General features: G+C 42.0%; 1 protein-coding gene across 1 annotated transcript in view; it reads left to right on the forward strand.

Annotated features, from left to right (window-relative positions):
- The window catches only part of ANKRD29 (ankyrin repeat domain 29), a 95643-nt gene that overhangs the window by 26350 nt on the left and 46111 nt on the right, over positions 1–23182 (forward strand). Inside the window, exons 4-5 of the mRNA XM_089675735.1 lie at positions 18715–18813; positions 21002–21100. Coding sequence (XP_089531861.1) covers positions 18715–18813; positions 21002–21100 — 198 coding nt within the window. The remainder of the gene's footprint in view (positions 1–18714; positions 18814–21001; positions 21101–23182) is intronic.

Consider the following 23182-nt stretch of genomic DNA (forward strand, 5'->3'; position numbering starts at 1 on the left):
TGTACTGACATCCAGGCCCAGACTGGGACAAATAATAGGCCTGGGCATTTTGGACTGAGCAGTCCCAAGCCCAGGGACCCTTTCCTCGGAGTCCGGTGGTGGAAGGCCAGGGCCTGGTCGCAAGAGTGACCTTTGCGACCTTGAGAGTTCTGCCACTAGTGTCAGTAGGTGTGATGAAGAGCCGAATTATTATGTTATTTCTGTGTTTTGTTGAAATCAACAAGTGCGTCAAACAGGCAGCTTGTCCTGTGCCCCGCAGGGGGTGGGAGAGGAGGTTGATCTCAGCAAGGAGCACAGACAGCATGGTGTCCTGTGGCTGTGAAAAGCCAGATGTGCCGGCATCGAGGGCTTGAGGCTTGGTCAAATTGAAAGGACCCTATAATGTCCCTATGGGGGGAAAATGGGCAGAGCTTGAGTCAGGATGGACAGAGCAGCTCATGGCTGCAGGCCTCACTGGGAGATGCATTGAACTGTGCTTTGCTTTGTGCACTGATGGGACTTGTGGTTCTACATTGCCTGCATGGTCTTGAAGCTGCGGCCAGGACACACAGCCCTCCGAAGACCCATGAGGAGTTGTTGCCAATCTGCTTAGACTTCCTTTACAGGGGCCACTGCTGGCTGGTGAGTCCCTGAATTGCTACCTTGTGTCAAGGACGTAACCCTCTCTGCTCTGCCTCCCTGCTGTGTGCCACCCCTTTTGCTGAGGATCCAACCTGGGCTTAATCCTTGCCCGCCAGAGTTCTGCCTCCCTGTTGTGTGCCACTTGGACTTAACCCATTGCCTGCCAGAGACTGCCGCCCTGTTGTGTGCCTCTTAGACGTAATCCATTGCCTGCCAGTCTGCCGCCCTGTTGTGTGCCACTCAGGCTTAACCCATTGCCTGCCAGAGACTGCCGCCCTGTTGTGTGCCACTCAAACTTAACCCATTACCTGCCAGAGACTGCCACCCTGTTGTGTGCCACTCGGACTTAACCCATTGCCTGCCATAGTCTGCCATCCTGTCGTGGGCGCAGACGGTGCTACAGACTTAACTTTTGTTTTGCCAGAATCTTGTTATACTCAACGTGTGCCCTCCAAACCACTCGATAAAAGCCTTGTGTGTCCCACTGCTCTCCACATGGGTTCTGTTCCACCCACCCCTCCATCACAAACTGGTTGGCAGCGGTGGGATCAGAACACTGAAGAGGATGATGGAGAGCAACAGCCCCCTAACCCTGAACCTAACCCAGGGTAGTGAATACAGGAATTGGACTGTTGCAAGTTTGCAAGAAAAGGATCAAGAACTAGGCCTTACCTGCAGGGGCCTGTCCAAAGATGAACTGGTCACTGCTATTGAGGAAGCCAGCCTTCAAAGGGCAGCCGGCATGGACGCATCACAGCCCAAGAATATATTTCCTGGGGCAGATGGCCCAAGCCCCAGGATCTTGGATCACTTGGTATGAGGAGGAGATGGCCATCCTTGGTCCCGAAGCCACCTTGGACAAACGAAGTTTCAGGGGATGTGGAGGGATTTTTCCAAGATTTTGAACATTTAAGTAAATTGCTGGAAGTGCCTTGCATGGACTGGGTGCGCCACCTGATAGGCTTGCTGGAAGGGGGCGCTGCCACTGCATACTGCACAATGGACTCCCGATGGAATTGAGACGATGATATGGTCAAACAGACTGTGCTTCAATACTATGCTGTGACCCTGGAAACCTACAGGGTTCAGTTTCGAGACTTGTCCTGTAATTCAGAGCTCTCCTTCAAGATGTGTGCTCACAAAATGTCACAGGCCTGTCGACGCTGGCTGGGGGGCAAACAGGCACTCTCTGTTGGGTGTATTATCCAGACTTTCCTGAAGGAGCAATTTTATGCCAAGTGTCCCTCCAAGGTCAGGGAGTGAGTGAAGGCGAGAAACCCAGCAACCCTAGAGAAGGCTGCCGCACTAGCTGATGAAGTGCTCACAATTAAACCAGCCAGGACAGTGAGTGTTGCCTGTCCCCTGAAAGGTCATGTCACCCCCTCACCTTATCTAAGTCCTACGACCTCTGTGATTACCACCCTCATATCTATGACCCAGCCCTCCAGGGTCACTGTGGAACGCTGGTGTTATGAATGCGGATAACCTGGGCATTTTAAGGCTAGATGTCCAAGGAACACCCACCCTCCCCAGACCCAAACCCCTCACCCTGATCACGATGTGCAGCTGGTCCCAGGAGGAAAGAGCCTCTCACCATTCTAAAGTGAGTGGATGCCTCCAACAGCAACCAACACCCCTCAAGGAGTCTACAGAGTTCGTCCACTTACTCCAAGCTACCCCGGGAAGAGGCAGCAGCATTTGCAGGAGGTTTCCATAGATGGCAGAAAGGTTATTGGTTTCCGTGACCCAGGTGCCTTCCTGACGATTGTTGATCCCTATGTATTAAATCCTGCAGTGATCAAAGAAGACCCTGGTTTTTCTATTGAACTAGCAGGGGGTGCCAGGAAACATACCCCGAGGGTTATAGTTCACCTGGATTAAGGTTTTGGGGAAAAACTTTGTTCGATTTGGGTAATGCCAGGCTTACCTGCTGACATTCTGCTGAGGAATGATGTTGGAGAACTTGATTGTCAATTTCTGGGGAGTGTGACCCAGAGCCACTCTCTGGAAGTGGAGCAGAAGACTAGAACAGAATTAAGGCCAGACACACATTTATCAGGGACATGCCCTGTTAAGGCCTCATGTAACCCCTGCCAAAAGCCCAATGTTTCAGGGAGCCTCCCTTGGTTCTCAAAACAGGGGAGAGATACAGGAAGGGCACACCAGCCCCAATGTTACACTTGCAAACAGAGGGGGGCCCATGCAGCCCAATTGTCCCAGGAGATATAGGAAGAACTCCACAGCCTCACTTTGGTGGAGAGATAATGTCAGTAGACCGAGTTATCCTTACAGTGGTTCAAATGTGCCCATAGGCCAGTGTTTCTCAACTCCAGTCCTCATGGACCCTCAACAGGTCATGTTTTCAGGATTTCGATTATTTTGCACAGGTGATTTGATCAGTTTCACTGCCTTAGTAATTACCACAGCTGTTTCATCTGAGGGAAATCCTGAAAACATGACCTGTTGGGGGTCCATGAGGACTGGAGTTGAGAAACACTGCCATAGGCCAACATTCTCCATACACCCACATGATGTCCTGCTGGAATGAACTTCATTACACCCTTGACCATCAGATAACAAGCAATTATTTGAACACTTAGGTGGTTCGGCTGGGGAATTGTTACATGTACCTTGCACAAGGCCTGTTAAGGCCTCCTGCATGTACATGTTCTGAAAAAGGGAGAGGGGCTGTGACAGAGAGCCAAAATATTTTTTTATTTCTGTGTTGTTTGTTGAAATCAACAAGTGTCAAACAGTCAGCTTGTCTGCTTAGTTAAATCTTGGGAGTTCCTGTGCCCCGCAGGGGGTGGGAGAGGAGGTTGATCTCAGCAAGGAGCACAGACAGCATGGTGTCCTGTGGCTGTGAAGATCCAGATGTGTCGGCACCGGGGGCTTGAGGCTTGGTCAAATTGAAAGGACCCTATAATGTCCCTATGGGGGGAGAATGAGCAGAGCTTGAGTCAGGATGGACAGAGCAGCTCATAGCTGCAGGCCTCACTAGGAGATGCATTGAACTGTGCTTTGCTTTGTGCACTGATAGGTCTTGTGGTTATACATTGCCTGTGTGGTCTTGAAGCTGCGGCCAAGACACACAGTCCTCCGAAGACCCGTGAGGAGTTGGTGCCTATCTGCTTAGACTTCCTCTGCTGGGGCCACTGCTGGCTTTTGAGTCCCTGAATTCCTACCCTGTGCCAAGGACTTAACCCTCTCTGCTCTGCCTCCCTGCTGTGTGCCACCCCTTTTGCTGAGGATCCAACCTGGGCTTAATCCTTGCCCGCTAGAGTTCTGCCTCCCTGTTGTGTGCCACTTGGACTTAACCCATTACCTGCCAGAGACTGCTGCCCTGTTGTGTGCCACTTGGACTTAACCCTTTGCCTGCCAGTCTGCCACTCTGTTGTGTGCTACTCGGGCTTAACCCATTGCCTGCCAGAGACTGCGGCCCTGTTGTGTGCCACTTGGACTTAACCCATTGTCTGCCATTCTGCCGTCCTTTTGTGTGCCACTCGGACTTAACCCATTGCCTGCCAGTCTGCTGCCCTGTTGTTCCCCACTCGGACTTAACTCATTGCCTGCCAGAGTCTGCCTCCCTGTTGTGAGCCCAGACGGTGCTATGGAGTTAACTTTTGTTTTGCCAGAACCTTGCTATACTCATCATGTGCCCTCCAAACCACTCAATAAAAGTCTTGTGTGTCCCACTGCTCTCCGCGTGTGTCTTTTCCACCCACCTCTCAGTCACAGTAGGTTTTTCTCTTTTACAATTTTATTATTTTTTAGCATTTTTTTTATAGGAGTCCAATTGGGGGGGTTTAATGAGAGGGAAAAAGCTCGGTGTGCCCTATGGCCAGTCTGGGCCTGCTGATATCACTGACATGCCCTTGCCATGCACTCTTAACAGTTAAGAGAACAGACCAGGGCTGGTCTGAAAAATTATGCTTCTTGGGAAGATGGGACATTTTCATCCTATTATTGTCCATGTGTAATGGCATAGGCATAGTATGTTATCTGACATTCAATGGATTACAGCTGGAATCTGATTGGTTTCTTTGGACAATACTTTTCCTGCATGAGGACCTACAAAGTTCTATAGACAGGTTTTATACTTCGTAGGGCATAACTACAAATCACAGGGCCCCCGAACTATCTGCTCTGAGAGCTATGTGTAGGGTGATGAGTGACTGATATACAAATTGGACCTTGAAATCATGTGGGAAGGGATAGCATTGCAGTAACTGAGAGAGAGTCAGCCCTAGAAAAACAGAGAGCATAAGAGAGAAAGAGACTGCCTTGAATACACCAAGAGATTATCCTGGTAAGAAAAACACTGGCCTGAAGAGAGAGAAAAATTCTCCTGAATAGCCCCAAAGAGTGAAAGGCACTGTCCTAAAAAGAACGACATTGGCTTGATTTACTAATGGCAGATGGGCTGTTCATTGGGGAATTTTCCCCAGAGCTTGGTAAATGTGGTGAAAATTTACTTTCTATAGAATATCCAATCACATGCAGCCTCTTATTTTTGCTTACTAATGATTGGATGAAGGAAGTCAGCAGAGCTTAACCTCATTCACTAAGCTAAGGGAAAATTCCCTTGTGAAGTAAACAGCCTTTTTACTCTTAGTAAATCATCCCCGTTGCTCTATAAAATGAGACTGGTTTCCAACTGATCTACAGTGATGCAGTGAGAGGGAATTGCTCCATTCCTCTTCCAGGCAGGAACTCAGTCATGTGACCTGCAATGTTATTTTCGGGAGACTGGATCTCTGCAATGAGTTCATGCTGAGAAGGGAGCAGTATGCTTTTCTGCAAATCCTTGGTGGTCAGTAACATCTGCTAGAACAATATTAATTTGTAGAGTTGTGTCAGCTACTCCCCCCCCCCAACGCATACACACATGCCCTCATTATATGTTCCCCACCCAGGAGCCCCTGTAGTTACACCCTGGATACTCTGCAGAGTTCAGCAACTACTAAAAAGCTAGCCATACAGTAGCAGATTTTCAAATCAACATTCATATGAACATTCATTCCAAAATTCCCAGTACATTTGACAGTGATGAATGTCACATGATGAATGTTGTTAACAAGTACTTGAAAATTTCATTTGATTTTAACATTCAATTTTGGAATGAATAGACTCTACTGAACGAAAACCACATACTCTGTTAGAAATGCATACAATCAAAAATATTTTCCAATTTTCGAATTTAGTCATCACTGAGGTCAAAAACAAGTATCGATTTGACCCCAGTAAGGCCCCTTTCACACAGCGGACTCTGTTCCAATCCACAGGGGATCAGATCACAGATCCCATCTAATCAGAGCAGAGCAGGCAAATAATACATCCATTTCTTCTCCATAGACGGCCAGGTATAAACAGACTCTGCTGTCTGTTTACACCCAACTACCTCCGATATGCTCTGTTTAAACAGAAAAGGACGGATCCCCTTCTGTATTTTTCAAGCAGGTCCAGTTGGATCCAGATGTAGGTGGGTGTAAACGGACAAATTCAGTTTATGCCCTCCTATCCAAAAGGGAAGAATGGACCTTCCAATCAGATCTGCCTGAAAAATGGCTGTGTAAAAGGGGCTAATGATTATAAAATAGTATGAAGATTCTACTATTGTATGGCCAGCATTACTCATTTCCATGCATTCTTTATTACTGATGTTGTGTCTTACTCCTATTTTCCACACTAGCTGAAGCTCTCCTAAAATCCAATACTGTTCTAAAAACTCTTCCTCTTACTACGTCCTAGTGGTTGGTAGAAAGAGATTAGCTTGCGAGTGTATTTTCATTATGAATTATAGCCATGCTTCTGTTCCAGCTTTACTATTTTTCCAGGCTCTCAGCAGCACGGTAATTATTGCAGGATAGTTGGCATGCCTTTACAAACACCTTTTTGGAAAGGAAAAAGAAGGAAATTTCTGGCTTAGAAAATGTTTTGTGTGAGTCACAAAAAATTCTACCATGGAAACTTTCTCCACCCATCCAATATCATGATTTCTTGTTATCATCTCATATATGAACAGGTTTTGTTAGCTGCCTTGTCCCTTTTTGGAGCTTTTAAAGAACAATAAAAACAATCTTACAATGAGATATCTTCAGAATGATCGCAGCAAGCGGTACAGTTGTAGATAATCAGCTTTTTGGCCTATTTGGGTAGTGCACAGGAAAAGAGTGGGCATAGGGCTGAGTTTGTTTTTAATTGTAGTCATGAGGCCCTCTGGGAGGACCTGTCACTGATAAATCATGTCTTTGTTATTGCTGGATGAAGGTTATCCTGTTCTACATCTGTTTTCAGTCATTCTTCCACAGGACAAATCACTGTATTCTACTGTAATTTATTTTAGCTGAAAATCTCCGAGTCTTCTTTTTCTGCCTATCCTTTCAGTGTATTCTTTGTGATAGTTAACCACTTCAAGTCCGGACACTTTACCCCCTTCTTGTCCAGGCCAATTTTCAGCTTTCAGTGCTATCACACTTTGAATGACAATTGCGCGGTCATGCAACACTATATCCATATGAATTTTTTATGAGACAGATAAAACTTTATTTTGGTGGTATTTATTCACCACTGGAATTTTAATTTGTTTTGCCATATAAATGAAAAAGTCCCAAATTTTTGAAAAAAAGTGTTTTTCTTATAAAATTTTGCAAATAAATAATTTTTCTTCATAAATTTTGGCCACAAATTTTTTGTTTATCTGTTTAGTAAAAAAAAAAATAACCCAAATTAGTTTATAACCAAAAATTATAATTTTTAAAAAGATTATTTTTATTTTATTTTTTTATATTATTATTTATGTTTTTTTTCTAACATACTGTCACCCTAGCAGTACAGTGTCACCATACTGACACTGTACTGACACTGTATTACTTGTGGGGGGTAATGAAGATATATATTTTTTTTTACACTGATTGCTTTTACACCCATAAAGGCTGTAAAAGCAATCATTTCTCCTTCTCTCTGGCTGCACTCTTGCAGCCATTGAGAAATACTGTGAGAGCTGTGATTGGTCACAGCTTGTCACATGGTACAAGGCTGTTGTGAATAGCCTTGTACCATGTGATCATTTTTGTAGTGTGAACTGGTCCTTAAACCTTTTTTTTAGACTTCTTCAGTTGCTTCCTTGTTTCTGGCCTAGGCCAAAATGATACATCCCAGGAGTCTTCATGGGCATTTGCTTTCCTTTTCATCTTTCTTAGCCAAGCATGCCCTCCTGTCTGCATGCCTCCTGTCTAAGGCCAGATGGATTCCAGGAAGTAAATGCTACATGAATCATTTGCCCTTACTCAAGATGGCTGCAGCTACAAATGCTTGGGGGTGGTTTTCAAAATAAAGCATATGGATATAGCTGGATGGTTGAGTTTGCTATGAATATTAAAACTGAATAAAATTAGTTTTTGGTTTGTGATGCTCAGATACAGTTAAAGTGGCTGTAAAGGCTTGAGGTTTTTTACCTTTATGCATTCTATACATGAAGGTAAAAAACCTTCTGTATGTAGCAGTGCCCCCAGCCCCCTCAATACTTACCTGAGCCTCATCGAGATCCAGCGATGTGCACTGCAGCCTCGGCTGTCCTGGGTCTCTGCCTCCTCATTGGCTGAGACAGCAAGCGGGAGCCATTGGCTCCTGCTGTTGTTGATAACAGCCATTCAGCCAATGAGGAGAGTGAGGGGGCAGGGTCAAGCTGTGGATCCATGTGTGAACGAACACATGGAGCAGCGGGTGCCCCCATAGCAAGCTGCTTGCTGTGGGGGCACCCAACAGTAGGGAGGGGCCAGGAGAGCATGTGGGGGACCCAAGAAGAGGAGGAAGGGGCTGCTCTGTGCAAAACCACTGCACAGAGCACGGAAGTATTACATGTTTGTTATTTAAAAAAAAAAAATTAACATTTAGTATCGCTTTAAAGTCGGCTTTAAAGTAGAACTAAAGGAAAAATATTTGTTTTAGATAGGGTAAGGGTGGATAGAGTTTAAACCCCAGTCAGTTTTTTTTGTCATCCTTGTTCCATTGGAGATTTTACTTCATTTCCTGGCCCATAACTACATATCTATGTAGAGAGAGGAAATTGCTTGAAAGTGAGGGAAATCTTGGTGGCCACCAGAGTCAAAAGAACTAGTGTTCCCACTGGAAGATTTCCTGTTCTGGTGACCACCCAAAATGTGGGATTCTCTTTAACTCTTGCTATTTCTGATGACAGTATACAAGACACATATAGAGGGAGATTCTTCCTAACCAAGCACAGACAGCAATAAAAAACAGACAGGTGTTATAATCCATCTCCACTCCATCCAAAATTTAAAGTATAACTAAAGGCAAAACTTTTTCATTTTGGACAGAGTAGAGATGGATTAGAATACCTATCATTTCTTACTGCTGTCTGTGCCCCCCCCCAAAGAGATTCACACTCTCTGTTTGTCCTGGTTACCATTATCATTAAAAGTGAAAGTTAAGAAAATCCCAAATTTTGGGTTTTTGCCTAGAAAAGTAATAGAAGGGAACTCTTCCAATGGGACACTAGTTCTGTGACCTGGGGATCCCCAAGGGATTCCCTTAATGTGCAGGAATTTCCTCCCACTTCCTATTTGGCTATGGGACAGGAAGTGAAGGGAAATCTCCAAAATGGGACACCAATGGCGAAAAAAAAAATCTGATATGGGTCACCCCCCCTTGATCTATCTAAAATAAAAACAAAAAAATGCCTTTTAGTTATACTTTAAGCAACCTGACAATGTTTCATATGTCTTGGGGAACCTTTTGGTGAAATCTCTGCATTTTAATTCTTGAGTCTATACACTTGATTTGGCACAAGAGGGATGTCACTGTTGCCTTTTTTTTTACAAGGGTACTTTTCAATGCTAAAAAAATCTATGGATAAAGTTAAGGACCAGTAATAACATGATGAGGGTCAGATATGCAAGGCTTTTGGTCCTCTTTTTGTTTTAAAGAGGAACTTCACCTTTATCTAAAAAAAACACACACATCCACATTTGTCCCAGCTGTAAATGGACCCTAAGGGTGGAGTCTCACACAAATATTCAATACATTAGTACAGGTGAAACTCTAAAAATTAGAATATCGTGCAAATGTTCATTTATTTCAGTAATGCAACTTAAAAGGTGAAACTAATATATGAGATAGACTCATTACATGCAAAGCAAGATAGTTCAAGCCGTGATTTGTCATAATTGTGATGATTATGGCTTACAGCTCATAAAAACCCCAAATCCACAATCTCAGAAAATTCGAATATTACATGCAATCAATAAAACAAGGATTGTACATAGCACAATATCAGACCTCTGAAAAGTATAAGCATGCATATGTACTCAGTACTTGGTTTGGGCCCCTTTTGCAGCAATTACTTCCTCAATGCGGCGTGGCATGGAAGCTATCAGCCTGTGGCACTGCTGAGGTGTTATGGAAGACCAGGATGCTTCAATAGCGGCCTTCAGCTCTCCTGCATTGTTCGGTCTCATGTCTCTCATCTTTCTCTTGGCAATGCCCTATAGATTCTCTATGGGGTTCAGGTCAGGCGAGTTTGCTGGCCAATCAAGCACAGTAATCCCACAGTCATTGAACCAGGTTTTGGTGCTTTGGCAGTGTGGGCAGGTGCCAAGTCCTGCTGGAAAATGAAGTCAGCATCCCCATAAAGCTCGTCTGCGGAAGGAAGCATGAAGTGCTCCAAAATCTCCTGGTAGACGGCTGCATTGACCCTGGACTTAATGAAGCACAGTGGACCAACACCAGCAGATGACATGGCTTCCCAAATCAACACAGACTGTGGAAACTTCACACTGGACTTCAAGCATCTTGCAGTGTGTGCCTCTCCATTCTTCCTCCATACTCTGGGTCTTTGGTTTCCAAATGAGATGCAAAAGTTGCTGTCATCAGAAAAGAGGACTTTGGACCACTGAGCAACAGACCAGGTCTGTTTTTTTTTAGCCCAAGTAAGACGCTTCTGACATTGTTTTGTTGTTCAGGAGCGGCTTACAAGAGGAATACGACATTTGAAACCCATGTCCAGGATCCATCTGTGTATGGTGGCTCTTGATGCACTGACTCCAGCCCCAGTCCACTCCTTGTGAAAGTCCCCAACACTTTTGAATGGCCTTTTCCTGACAATCCTCTCCAGGCTGTGGTCATCCCTGCTGCTTGTGCACCTTTTTCTTCCACACTTTTCCCTTCCACATAACTTTCTATTAATGTGCTTTGATACCCTTTTGAGGCTTTCCCTCCTTATGGAGGGTGTCAATGATGGTTTTCTGCACAACTGTCAGGTCAGCAGTCTTTCCCATGATTGTGATTCCTACTGAACCAGACTGAGAGACCATTTAAAGGCTCAGGAACTCTTTCCAGGTGTTATGGTTTAATTTGCTGATTAGAGTGGGACACTTTGAGCCTAGAATATTGCACCTTTTCACAATATTCTAATTTTCTGAGATTGTGGATTTGGGGTTTTCATGAGCTGTAAGCCATAATCATCACAATTATGACAAATCACGGCTTGAACTATCTTGCTTTGCATGTAATGAGTCTATCTCATATATTAGTTTCACCTTTTAAGTTGCATTACTGAAATAAATGAACTTTTGTACGATATTCTAATTTTTAGAGTTTCACCTGTATAACAATAATACTGTTACAAAGTATACTAATGCAAACAAAGATATTGGAAAATATTGCTATTTTCACTACCAACTGTCAAATAATTGTTCCCTTATACTGTAGTTTAGTCAACTAAATATACTTTTAGGATAATGTGCTCAAATATGTTAAAATACTAACAATTTAGCAATTATGAAAATATATTTCATCAACAAGATACTAACATAAATTTTAAATACTATAGTTAGAGATGAGCGAATCGAACCAGGCGAACCGGAATTCGAGTCGAATTTCAGGAAATATTCGATTCGCGGCGAAACCGAAATTTTGCCTACTTCGGGTGCGCGAATCGAACATTTCCCGATCAGCCGGCAAAAGTGTCCCTGCAGTGAGCTCCGCTATTTCTGACAGTTCTCTGACAGAAGGAACACATGTTTAGCGGTTGAAACATTGTATCTATTAGTTTACATTTAGGATACAGATGTTTCAACCACTGTTCATGTGAAGAAGCTGTGAGAGAACTGTCAGAAATAGAGGAACTCTGCACATACACTTTTTGCCGGCTTGGAATTATTCTTCTTTTCATCCTACTTCTTCTTCTTCTTCATCTTCATCCTCAGAAGAAGAGGATGAGGATGAGGATGAAGAAGAAGAAGAAGAAGTAGGATGAAAAGAAGAATAATTCCAAGCCGGCAAAAAGTGTATGTGCAGAGTTCCTCTATTTCTGACAGTTCTCTCACAGCTTCTTCACATGTACAGCGGTTGAAACATCTGTATCCTAAATGGAAACTAATAGATACAATTTGTATCTATTAGTTTCCATTTAGGATACAGATGTTTCAACCGCTGTACATGTGAAGAAGCTGTGAGAGAACTGTCAGAAATAGAGGAACTCTGCACATACACTTTTTGCCGGCTTGGAATTATTCTTCTTTTCATCCTACTTCTTCTTCTTCTTCTTCTTCTTCTTCTTCATCCTCATCCTCATCCTCTTCTTCTGAGGATGAGGATGAGGATGAAGAAGAAGAAGAAACAGTAGGATGAAAATAAGAATAATTCCAAGCCGGCAAAAAGTGTATGTGCAGAGTTCCTCTATTCTGCAGATACACTTAGAGGAGCTCTGCACATACACTTTTTGCCTGTTTGGAATTAATCTTATTTTCATCCTACTTCTTCTTCTTCTTCTTCTTCTTTATCCTCATCCTCAGAAGAAGAAGAAGAGGATGAAGAAGAAGAAGAAGAAGAAGAAGAAGAAGAAGAAGAAGAAGTAGGATGAAAATAAGAATAATTGCAAGCCGGCAAAAAGTGTATGTGCAGAGTTCCTCTATTCTGCAGATACACTTAGAGGAGCTCTGCAGATACACTTAGAGGAGCTCTGCACATACACTTTTTGCCGGCTTGGAATTAATCTTATTTTCATCCTACTTCTTCTTCTTCATCCTCATCCTCATCCTCAGAAGAAGAAGAAGAGGATGAGGATGAGGATGAAGAAGAAGAAGAAGAAGAAGTAGGATGAAAATAAGAATAATTCCAAGCCGGCAAAAAGTGTATGTGCAGAGCTCCTCTAAGTGTATCTGCAGAGCTCCTCTAAGTGTATCTGCAGAATAGAGGAACTCTGCACATACACTTTTTGCCGGAAACCGCTGTATGGAGGGAATGTCCCAGAACTGTCATAAATAGTCTATTTCTGACAGTTCTGGGACATTCACTCCATACAGCTGTTTCAACCGCTGTATGGAGGGAATGTCATAGAACTGTCAGAAATAGACTATTAATGACAGTTCTGGGACTGTCCTTCCATACAGCGGTTGAAACATTGTATCTATTTGTTTCCATAAATGGATCCATTTATGGAAACAAATAGATACAATGTTTCAACCGCTGTATGGAAGGACAGTCCCAGAACTGTCATTAATAGTCTATTTCTGACAGTTCTATGACATTCCCTCCATACAGCGGTTGAAACAGCTGTATGGAGTGAATGTCCCAGAACTGTCAGAAATAGACTATTTATGACAGTTCTGGTACATTCACTCCATACAGCGGTTGAAACATTGTATCTATTTTTTTCCATAAATGACATTCTGCAGATACACTTAGAGGAGCGCTGCAGATACACTTTTTGCCGGCTTGGAATTATTCTTATTTTCATCCTACTTCTTCTTTTTCTTCTTATGAGGATGAGGATGAAGAAGAAGTAGGATGAAAATAAGATTAATTCCAAGCCGGCAAAAAGTGTATCTGCAGCGCTCCTCTAAGTGTATTTGCAGAATGTCATTTATGGAAAAAAATAGATACAATGTTTCAACCGCTGTATGGAAGGACAGTCCCAGAACTGTCATAAATAGTCTATTTCTGACAGTTGTGGGACATTCACTCCATACAGCTGTTTCAACCGCTGTATGGAGGGAATGTCATAGAACTGTCAGAAATAGACTATTAATGACAGTTCTGGGACTGTCCTTCCATACAGCGGTTGAAACATTGTATGTATTTGTTTCCATAAATGGATCCATTTATGGAAACAAATACATACAATGTTTCAACCGCTGTATGGAAGGACAGTCCCAGAACTGTCATTAATAGTCTATTTCTGACAGTTCCATGACATTCCCTCCATACAGCGGTTGAAACAGCTGTATGGAGTGAATGTCCCAGAACTGTCAGAAATAGACAGAAACTGTCACAGAACTGTCCTTCTTCTCATCCTTCTCCTTCTTCTCATCCTTCTTCTCATCCTTCTTCTCATCCTTCTTCTTCTCATCCTTCTCCTTCTTCTCATCCTTCTCCTTCTCCTTCTTCTCATCCTTCTCCTTCTTCTCATCCTTCTCCTTCTCCTTCTTCTCATCCTTCTCCTTCTCCTTCTTCTCATCCTTCTCCTTCTCCTTCTTCTCATCCTTCTCCTTCTCCTTCTTCTCATCCTTCTCCTTCTCCTTCTTCTCATCCTTCTCCTTCTCCATCTTCTCATCCTTCTCCTTCTCCTTCTTCTCATCCTTCTCCTTCTCCTTCTTCTCATCCTTCTCCTTCTCCATCTTCTCATCCTTCTCCTTTTCCTTCTTGTCATCCTTCTCCTTCTGCTTCTCCTTCTCCTTCTCCTTCTTCTCATCCTTCTCCTTCTTCTCATCCTTCTCCTTCTTCTCATCCTTCTCCTTCTCCTTCTTCTCATCCTTCTCCTTCTTCTCATCCTTCTCCTTCTTCTCATCCTTCTCCTCATCCTTCTCCTTCTTCTCATCCTTCTCCTTCTCCTTCTTCTCATCCTTCTCCTTCTCCTTCTTCTCATCCTTCTCCTTCTCCATCTTCTCATCCTTCTCCTTCTCCTTCTTCTCATCCTTCTCCTTCTTCTCATCCTTCTCCTTCTCCTTCTTCTCATCCTTCTCCTTCTTCTCATCCTTCTCCTTCTCCTCATCCTTCTCCTTCTCCTTCTTCTCATCCTTCTCCTTCTCCTTCTTCTCATCCTTCTCCTTCTTCTCATCCTTCTCCTTCTCCTCATCCTTCTCCTTCTCCTTCTTCTCATCCTTCTCCTTCTTCTCATCCTTCTCCTTCTTCTCATCCTTCTTCTCATCCTTCTCCTTCTTCTCATCCTTCTCCTTCTCCATCTTCTCATCCTTCTCCTTCTCCATCTTCTCATCCTTCTCCTTTTCCTTCTTCTCATCCTTCTCCTTCTGCTTCTCCTTCTCCTTCTCCGTCTTCTCATCCTTCTCCTTCTCATCCTTCTCCTTCTTCTCATCCTTCTCCTCATCCTTCTCCTTCTTCTCATCCTTCTCCTTCTTCTCATCCTTCTCCTTCTCCTTCTTCTCATCCTTCTCCTTCTCATCCTTCTCCTTCTTCTCATCCTTCTCCTTCTCCTCATCCTTCTCCTTCTCCTTCTTCTCATCCTTCTCCTTCTCCTTCTTCTCATCCTTCTCCTTCTCCCTCTTCTCATCCTTCTTCTCATCCTTCTCCTTCTTCTCATCCTTCTCCTTCTCCTTCTTCTCATCCTTCTCCTTCTCCATCTTCTCATCCTTCTCCTTCTCCATCTTCTCATCCTTCTCCTTTTCCTTCTTCTCATCCTTCTCCTTCTTCTCATCCTTCTCCTTCTTCTCATCCTTCTCCTTCTTCTCATCCTTCTCCTCATCCTTCTCCTTCTTCTCATCCTTCTCCTTCTCCTTCTTCTCATCCTTCTCCTTCTCCTTCTTCTCATCCTTCTCCTTCTCCATCTTCTCATCCTTCTCCTTCTCCCTCTTCTCATCCTTCTCCTTCTTCTCATCCTTCTCCTTCTCCTTCTTCTCATCCTTCTCCTTCTTCTCATCCTTCTCCTTCTCCTCATCCTTCTCCTTCTCCTTCTTCTCATCCTTCTCCTTCTTCTCATCCTTCTCCTTCTTCTCATCCTTCTCCTTCTCCTCATCCTTCTCCTTCTCCTTCTTCTCATCCTTCTCCTTCTCCTTCTTCTCATCCTTCTCCTTCTCCTTGTTCTCATCCTTCTTCTCATCCTTCTCCTTCTTCTCATCCTTCTCCTTCTCCTTCTTCTCATCCTTCTCCTTCTCCATCTTCTCATCCTTCTCCTTCTCCATCTTCTCATCCTTCTCCTTTTCCTTCTTCTCATCCTTCTCCTTCTGCTTCTCCTTCTCCTTCTCCGTCTTCTCATCCTTCTCCTTCTCATCCTTCTCCTTCTTCTCATCCTTCTTCTCATCCTTCTCCTTCTTCTCATCCTTCTCCTTCTTCTCATCCTTCTCCTTCTTCTCATCCTTCTTCTCATCCTTCTCCTTCTTCTCATCCTTCTCCTTCTCCTTCTTCTCATCCTTCTCCTTCTCCTTCTTCTCATCCTTCTCCTTCTTCTCATCCTTCTCCTTCTCATCCTTCTCCTTCTCCTTCTTCTCATCCTTCTCCTTCTTCTCATCCTTCTTCTCATCCTTCTTCTCATCCTTCTCCTTCTTCTCATCCTTCTCCTTCTTCTCATCCTTCTTCTCATCCTTCTCCTTCTTCTCCTTCTTCTCATCCTTCTCCTTCTCCTTCTTCTCATCCTTCTCCTTCTCCTTCTTCTCATCCTTCTCCTTCTCATCCTTCTCTTTCTTCTCATCCTTCTCCTTCTTCTCATCCTTCTCCTTCTCCTTCTTCTCATCCTTCTTCTCCTTCTCCTTCTCCTTCTTCTCATCCTTCTCCTTCTCCTTCTTCTCATCCTTCTCCTTCTTCTCATCCTTCTCCTTCTCCTTCTTCTCATCCTTCTCCTTCTTCTCATCCTTCTCCTTCTCCTTCTCTTTCCTCATCTCCAAGGGCATTTAAATTAAAGGTACAGTGTTCTGCACTAATTTAAAGGCTCTCTGAAGCCTAGAAACCCTTTTTATAAGTCATCTTCGTAGCGAAGAAATTCGCATCGAATCGAATTTCACACTGGAATTCGCCGAATCAGCCGAATCGAATTTTTGAGAAATTCGCTCATCTCTAACTATAGTATATTGAAATGTGGCAATTGTACTAAAGGGACTAAGTAGGTAAAGCTGAAGTCCAAGATCTTGTCTAAATATTTCCTTTGAGCAAGAATTTCCTGTAATAAAGACCAGTCACTGCTACTCTGTCTCCTTGTGCAGTGTGACTGGTCTTGTCTCCTTGTGCAGTGTGACTTGTCTTGTCTCCGACCCTCCTGTAGTTTTCTACAGACAGCCTGTTGTGGGTGGAACATATGGGATCCCTTCCACAACTCTGCTTTCTAAACAGGCTATGTATAAAGTTCTGCATCTCCAATCTAAGCACTAAAGTGTGATCTCTATAACTGATCCAGTTGTGGCAAAATATCTGTAACTTATAGTCTCAGTAGAATCAGCAGACAGTGGCGTGATCCAAATGACGTCTTGCAGATCATAGAAAGCTTTAATTGAAAACGTGTGCAGATATTCACAGATGAACCTCAGATAAGTAAAATAAAAAATCATAGTATGTCTACAGTAGCTCCAGCAGAATACAATATGTGTGGTAAATGGAGGCTAAAGCATGAAGAAGAAGGGTGGAAATAATTACATAGAGCATCCCCTATCTACGGAGTGAGGTAGGGAAAAATTTATTTAAAGGCAAACAAACAACAATGCATGTGTGCTATGATATACAGCACAGTAATGATGTTGCTTCTACTTTGAAATGGTAATATCTTAGTTTGTAAGGGCATTTGGTGAACATAGACTAGATTTATCTCCTTTGTGCTGTTGAGGAAGACTGTATATCCAAATAAAAGTATTTGTGCCAAGAAAGGTCATAGAAAGCTACATAGGTTCCTGAGTGCCTGATACTGATGGCTCTGTAGATAAGTCTAATGATCTCTGCAGCACATGTGCCTGGGATGAGGTTTAATTCAAAAGGGACACAGTCTACTAAGAAAAACACATTCCTGTGGGTCAAGAGAAAACAACATTTAGGCAGCGATGCAGATAGAATTTATATACACAGAGCTCAGACAACGTCATCAAATTATTGTGTTATTTTAGTATAAACCTTTTAGTGGCAAAATGAAGATGATTTTTTTTTTGCATACTAAGGGCTGATGTACACTGCTGCTGATGAACTCACATTTAGGAGTTGTTCAGCGTTTTTTTTTAGCAGCCCCTGAACTCACCATAAGGTTTTCCTATGTGTCCATGTACATAGCATCATTTACAGGCAGTTGAGTTTACAGTTGTTTTTTTCAATGCACCAAAAACTTGCATTCAGCAGTAGATTTTATCAGCGTTTCAAACGCAAAATGCTTGTAAACACAGCTAACCGCATTTGTAAGCGTTTGCATTTAGAAGCGTTTTTTAACGGTTCCGTTTCCAGATGCTGTCCAGATCCTTTTTTCATCATGAAAAATGCATGCAAATCATTTTCAAGGTACTCAAATGGACAAAACACTGAACACAGAATGTTCCTATCAAGCTTGTCACACTAATGACCGAATCACGCCTCAGACCTCTCCCACCCTTGGAAACAAAAGATATGTTAATGACCATTCACACCTCAAATTCCTCATGAAGACCCCTGCCAGGTGGCCTTAATGACTCATTCCACCAGACACCTTTCCCACCCTTGGAAACAAAAGAAATGTTAATGAGTAACTCACATCTAAGCTAATCTCAACACATACTACTGTCTCTGCTTCTACTTTCTGTAATTCTCTGAAACAGTCTGAAATAGTTAATAATTTACCACTTTCCAGTGCATTCTGGGAATTTGGAAGGTTCTCCTGTGCTTATCTTAAAAAAAACGCTTCTAAGCGCAAACTCGCATAAAAGCGCATAAACGCAGTATTCAAACTAGGTAAACAGACGTTTTTTAACCTACGTTTTCCAGCAGTCAGTTTCCATCATTCAGAAGTGTCCCGTGTACATGGGGCCTAAAAGGTCTTATTATCATTTTGCTACAGTCTCATTCATGTATACCCTTGTAGAGTTATTTTTTTTTTTTCTAAAAGACAAAATGTATTCAGTTCTTTAATGCAGTCACCATGCTTTATTCTCACATCAGAAATCTTTGTTTTGGCAGGCTGGAACTACAGCATTGATGGTGGCATCCTATGGAGGACATACCCAGTGTGTACGGGAACTGGTATTACATGGGGCTGACATAAATCTCCAGAAAGAGGTATCTATGCTCTATGCTAAAATTTGTTCTCAAAACTGAACAGGCAAATATAAAACAACAATGAATGCAGTTATTTATTATAAATCAATAAATGTATGTTTAAATGCAACTACTGTAAGTAACTACATTTATGACTTAGCATCAACCCCTTCTAAGCACATGTGATAACAAGGATCATGCTGAGAGGAGGAGAGAGAAGAGTGAGCACAAGGAGAACCTTATCAGTGTGCTGATGCTCATTGATTGTCTGAATACAGCTGAGGTCAGAGAGATGCTCTGTATGGCTTAAACTCAGTACAAAAATGTCAGGTCAGCAACCTGGATTTGTGCTTTAACATGGCTGTGTAAACTATAAGGACGGGTGCAGAGAAATACTATCTTTTGGCAGGTAAAACAGACCCCATATATGCACCTTCACTGTGTATTTAGAGGTCAACCTGGAGTTTAGCTTTAAGGGCTGTGCATGATGTCATTTGTAATTGTGAATGCAAAGGTCACATTCCCTGTTGATTGCAGAGCTGTAACCAGGGCTGCTGTTAGAAATCACGGGGCCCTGTCTAGCCTACCATCCCCAAAAATATAAAATTTTATTTTCGCAGAAATTGTAACCCCATCGAACAAGTCCCTGTGCTGTGCTAGTGCGGGGTTTAAGCAGGCAGTGAGGAGGCAATATGTCGCCTCACTACCTGTCAAATACTCTCTGAAAAGCAATCCAAATGCTGATTGCTCTTCAGATATAAAAATACATTTGAACAAGTCCTTAATTTTTTACATGACATAATTTTTGTACTGACATATCTACTAAGCTGAAATAAAACCCATGCCATTCATAAAACATTTATCATTTTCCATTTTGCTTTAACTTGAATGTATGTCACTCATAAAACATTTAATATTTTCTATTTTGCTGTACCTTGAGTTCATTGTTTTATTACCAAACTTTGATGGGTCTTTAAAGTGTTACTAAACCCACAACAGTAACATCAGTCTGTATATTCAGTAAATCATGCTTGATATACTCACTGTGGAACTTAAGGGGTTAATCCTCTGCATTGTGTAAAAATGCTGTTTGATTCTGACTTCTCTGATCCTCCCCTTCTTCCAGTGCCTCCCTCTTATCTCCTGATAAGACATATTGTGTGGAGACACTCTGCACATGCTCAGTTTGGTGTGTATTGCTAGAGAGGGTTTATTTTTTCTTGGGAGAGTGCATGTGAACAGCACAGGGCCAATCTGTACTGTCCAGACAGAGGTCAGGGGTTCTGCATCCTCCTAGAGCAGAAATGAAACAACTCCCACAAGATTTAACCAGTGCTCTGCTGAACACTGATAGAAGTCACAAGACTGCTGTAACTGCTGATGAGAATAGGTATTTCGCAGTTTATATTTACTAAAATAATAGCACTTCCATGTAGTGTGTACTGTGGGAGACCAGAGAGAGTAAATGCAGGGTCCTGGGTTTAGTAACACTTTAAATTATTTTAAACAGATTTTACCCATTGATTTATCTGCCATCTATACCAATGACATTTGTACACATTTTGCTGCACTGTAAGCATTTTATTGGGAATTAGTACTGGCACACTTTCCTGTGTTGATGAGGTGCTAGTGCTTTAAATGTTTTGGTTTTATACAGTCCCAACTCAACAGTAAGTTTATTAATGAAATTATAAATTGTTATTTTTTCAACATGGGAATTTTGTTTTACTCCGTGGAAGTCAAGAGACCAGAATTCAGAAAAGGTTTGGTAGAGAAACTCTTGATGCATGCATTAAAACATTTCCCCCCAAAAAAGTTAAAGTACCAAACACTTACCTTCTGAAATCAGGTTATTTGATCTGCTCAGCTTCCTATTTCAAAGCATACAACCTTGGAGGAATGATCAAAGCAGGGCCTCAAGATGGTAACATGCCCCTGGAAGGTGCCTTGCCTTTAATACGGCCCAGAGAGGTACTATGCTTCTAGAGGTGCTGATCGCACTGCATGTATCCTCCTCCAGGGAACATGCTGAGACATAGGGGTTTATTTACTAAAGCTGGAGAGTCCAAAATCAGACTCCCTTCTGCATAGAAACCAATCAGCTTCTAACCTCAGCTTGTTCAATGAAGTTTTGGCAATGAAACCTAAAGGATGAAGGCAAACAGTTATCACCAACCTCCAAATCTGTTATCTTGGCTTTCTTTTTCAGAGTGGTGCTACTGCCTTGTTTTTTTCTGCCCAACAAGGTCACAATGATATAGTGAAATTCCTTTTTGAATTTGGAGCCTCTACAGAATTTATTACAAGAGTAAGTAAGAGTTATTCTAATACTAACATGTAAAACATCACTGCTTTGTAATGTGTAAATAATAAATAGCACACTAATCTGAAACAGCATAATCTATACAATGTACAGTATAAATAATAGGTTTATACAACAAAAACAATCTGGCAAATTCTGTAAACTTCAAATTATTTTCCCAGCATCAGGATTTCTACTTTGTAAACAGATTTGTGCAGTCTGTGGGGAGCCATGCAATCCATGAAAATCTGTCATTCACCGGATGTATGGGAAACTGGGATCTCAGCTAGTTTAATGTTTTAAGCTTGATGTTCAGAAGAGGATGAACTTGGCTGGGGACACGAAGGCATAGAAAAGTTTATGCTGAAAATTGCCATTACAATGGTAATGAACAGCGCCAAGGACGAAATAAAATTGAATACTGAGTGAGAGATAAAAGGAATATTATAAGCCAACCAGGAGGACAGGACCTTCTACAACCCTATCATATGCCAAAATGAGGGTTCCAGAAAACACAGTTGGGATAGAATTTATTAAAATTAGAATAGGGCTATAAAACCCATTCACACCAATGCATGAGTGTGATAGAACGAGTTTAATAACACACTAACCTGCAACACATTTGTGAACCAACCACTGGAAAAAATAGAATATGTTCTTGAAATGCATTTTCATCCAGTATAAATTATGTTTTAGTGCATAGACAAAGACAAATGTGAACAAGCCCTAAATATCCTGATTTTTTCTTTTAATTTAAGATAAAGAATGTATTAGACTTTAACCACTTCCATACCGGGCACTTTTACCCCCTTCCTGCCCAGGCCAATTTTCAGGTTTCAGCGCTCTCACACTTTGAATGACAATTGCGCAGTCATGCAACACTGTACCCAGACTAACATTTTATCATTTTGTTCACACAACTAGAGCTTTCTTTTGGTGGTATTTAATCACCACTGGGGTTTTTATTTTTTGCTAAATTAACAAAAAAAGACTGAAATTTAAAAAACAAACAAACATATTTTTCTTTGTTTCTGCTATAAAAGTTTGCAAATAAATAATTGTTCTTCATAAATTTAGACCAAGATGCAGTCTGCTAAATTTCTTTGGTGAAAAAAACCCAAATCAGCATTTATTATTTAGTCTGTAGGAAAGTTATAGAGTTCACAAACTATGGGATATATCTGAAAATTGATCAATCATGAAGTACTGACAGCCAATCTAATTTCTTGAGGCCCAAAAATGTCAGAACAGTACAGATATCCCCCAAATGACCCCTTTTTGCAAAGTAGACAGTCTGACGTATTTCATAACAGGTATGAGTTTTTTGTAATTTTTTTTATCATAATGTTTTGGAAAATGAAGAAATTAAAAAAATTATTTTCTCAATTTTTTTTACATACTGTCAGCAGTGCAGTACAGCGTCATCATATAACTGGTGTGCCGGTGATCAGGGACACTGACTGGTGACAGTACGAAAAAAAAAAAATATTATTTTTTTCTATTTTTTTTCAATTTTTTATTAAATTTTTTTCTCTTTTTTTAAGATTCTTTTTCATATTACACTATGACCAAAGTAGTATAATGTTACCATAGTAACATTGTACTACTTTGGGGAAGTGAACAGTATTTTTTTTATTTTTTGACACAATTTGATTGCTTATAGCAAAGAATTTCTTTGCTATAGGCAAGCATTTAACTGAATGAAATTGATTCATTCAGGTTTTTTTGTTGTGATTAGCTGTGATTGGCCATGGCTAATCACATGACACAGATGGGCGGTGATTGGCCCAGCCTGTGCATGTGATCGTGTGACCATTCATAGCTAGACATAGTTGTATACAATAAACGGCATGAAAGGAAGCCATCCATTGTATACAACTGTCGTGTGACCTGCTGTGATTGGTTACAGCAGGTCACATGGTACTGGCAACGGGGCTGGTACACAGATCTGTCATCGGTCTGAGGTACAGGGCCGGTGACAGATCTCGCTACAGCGCGGCCCTGTGGGCACGCGCAATGTGCGATACAGGAAGGACGTCATATGACGCCCTCCCAGAGGGACAAAGTGTTCACCTGGCCGTCATTTGA

The sequence above is a fragment of the Staurois parvus genome, unplaced genomic scaffold, assembly GCF_062004578.1.
Source record: "Staurois parvus isolate SC_StPar_1 unplaced genomic scaffold, SC_StPar_1.0 ptg000157l, whole genome shotgun sequence".
Taxonomy (NCBI): domain Eukaryota; kingdom Metazoa; phylum Chordata; class Amphibia; order Anura; family Ranidae; genus Staurois; species Staurois parvus.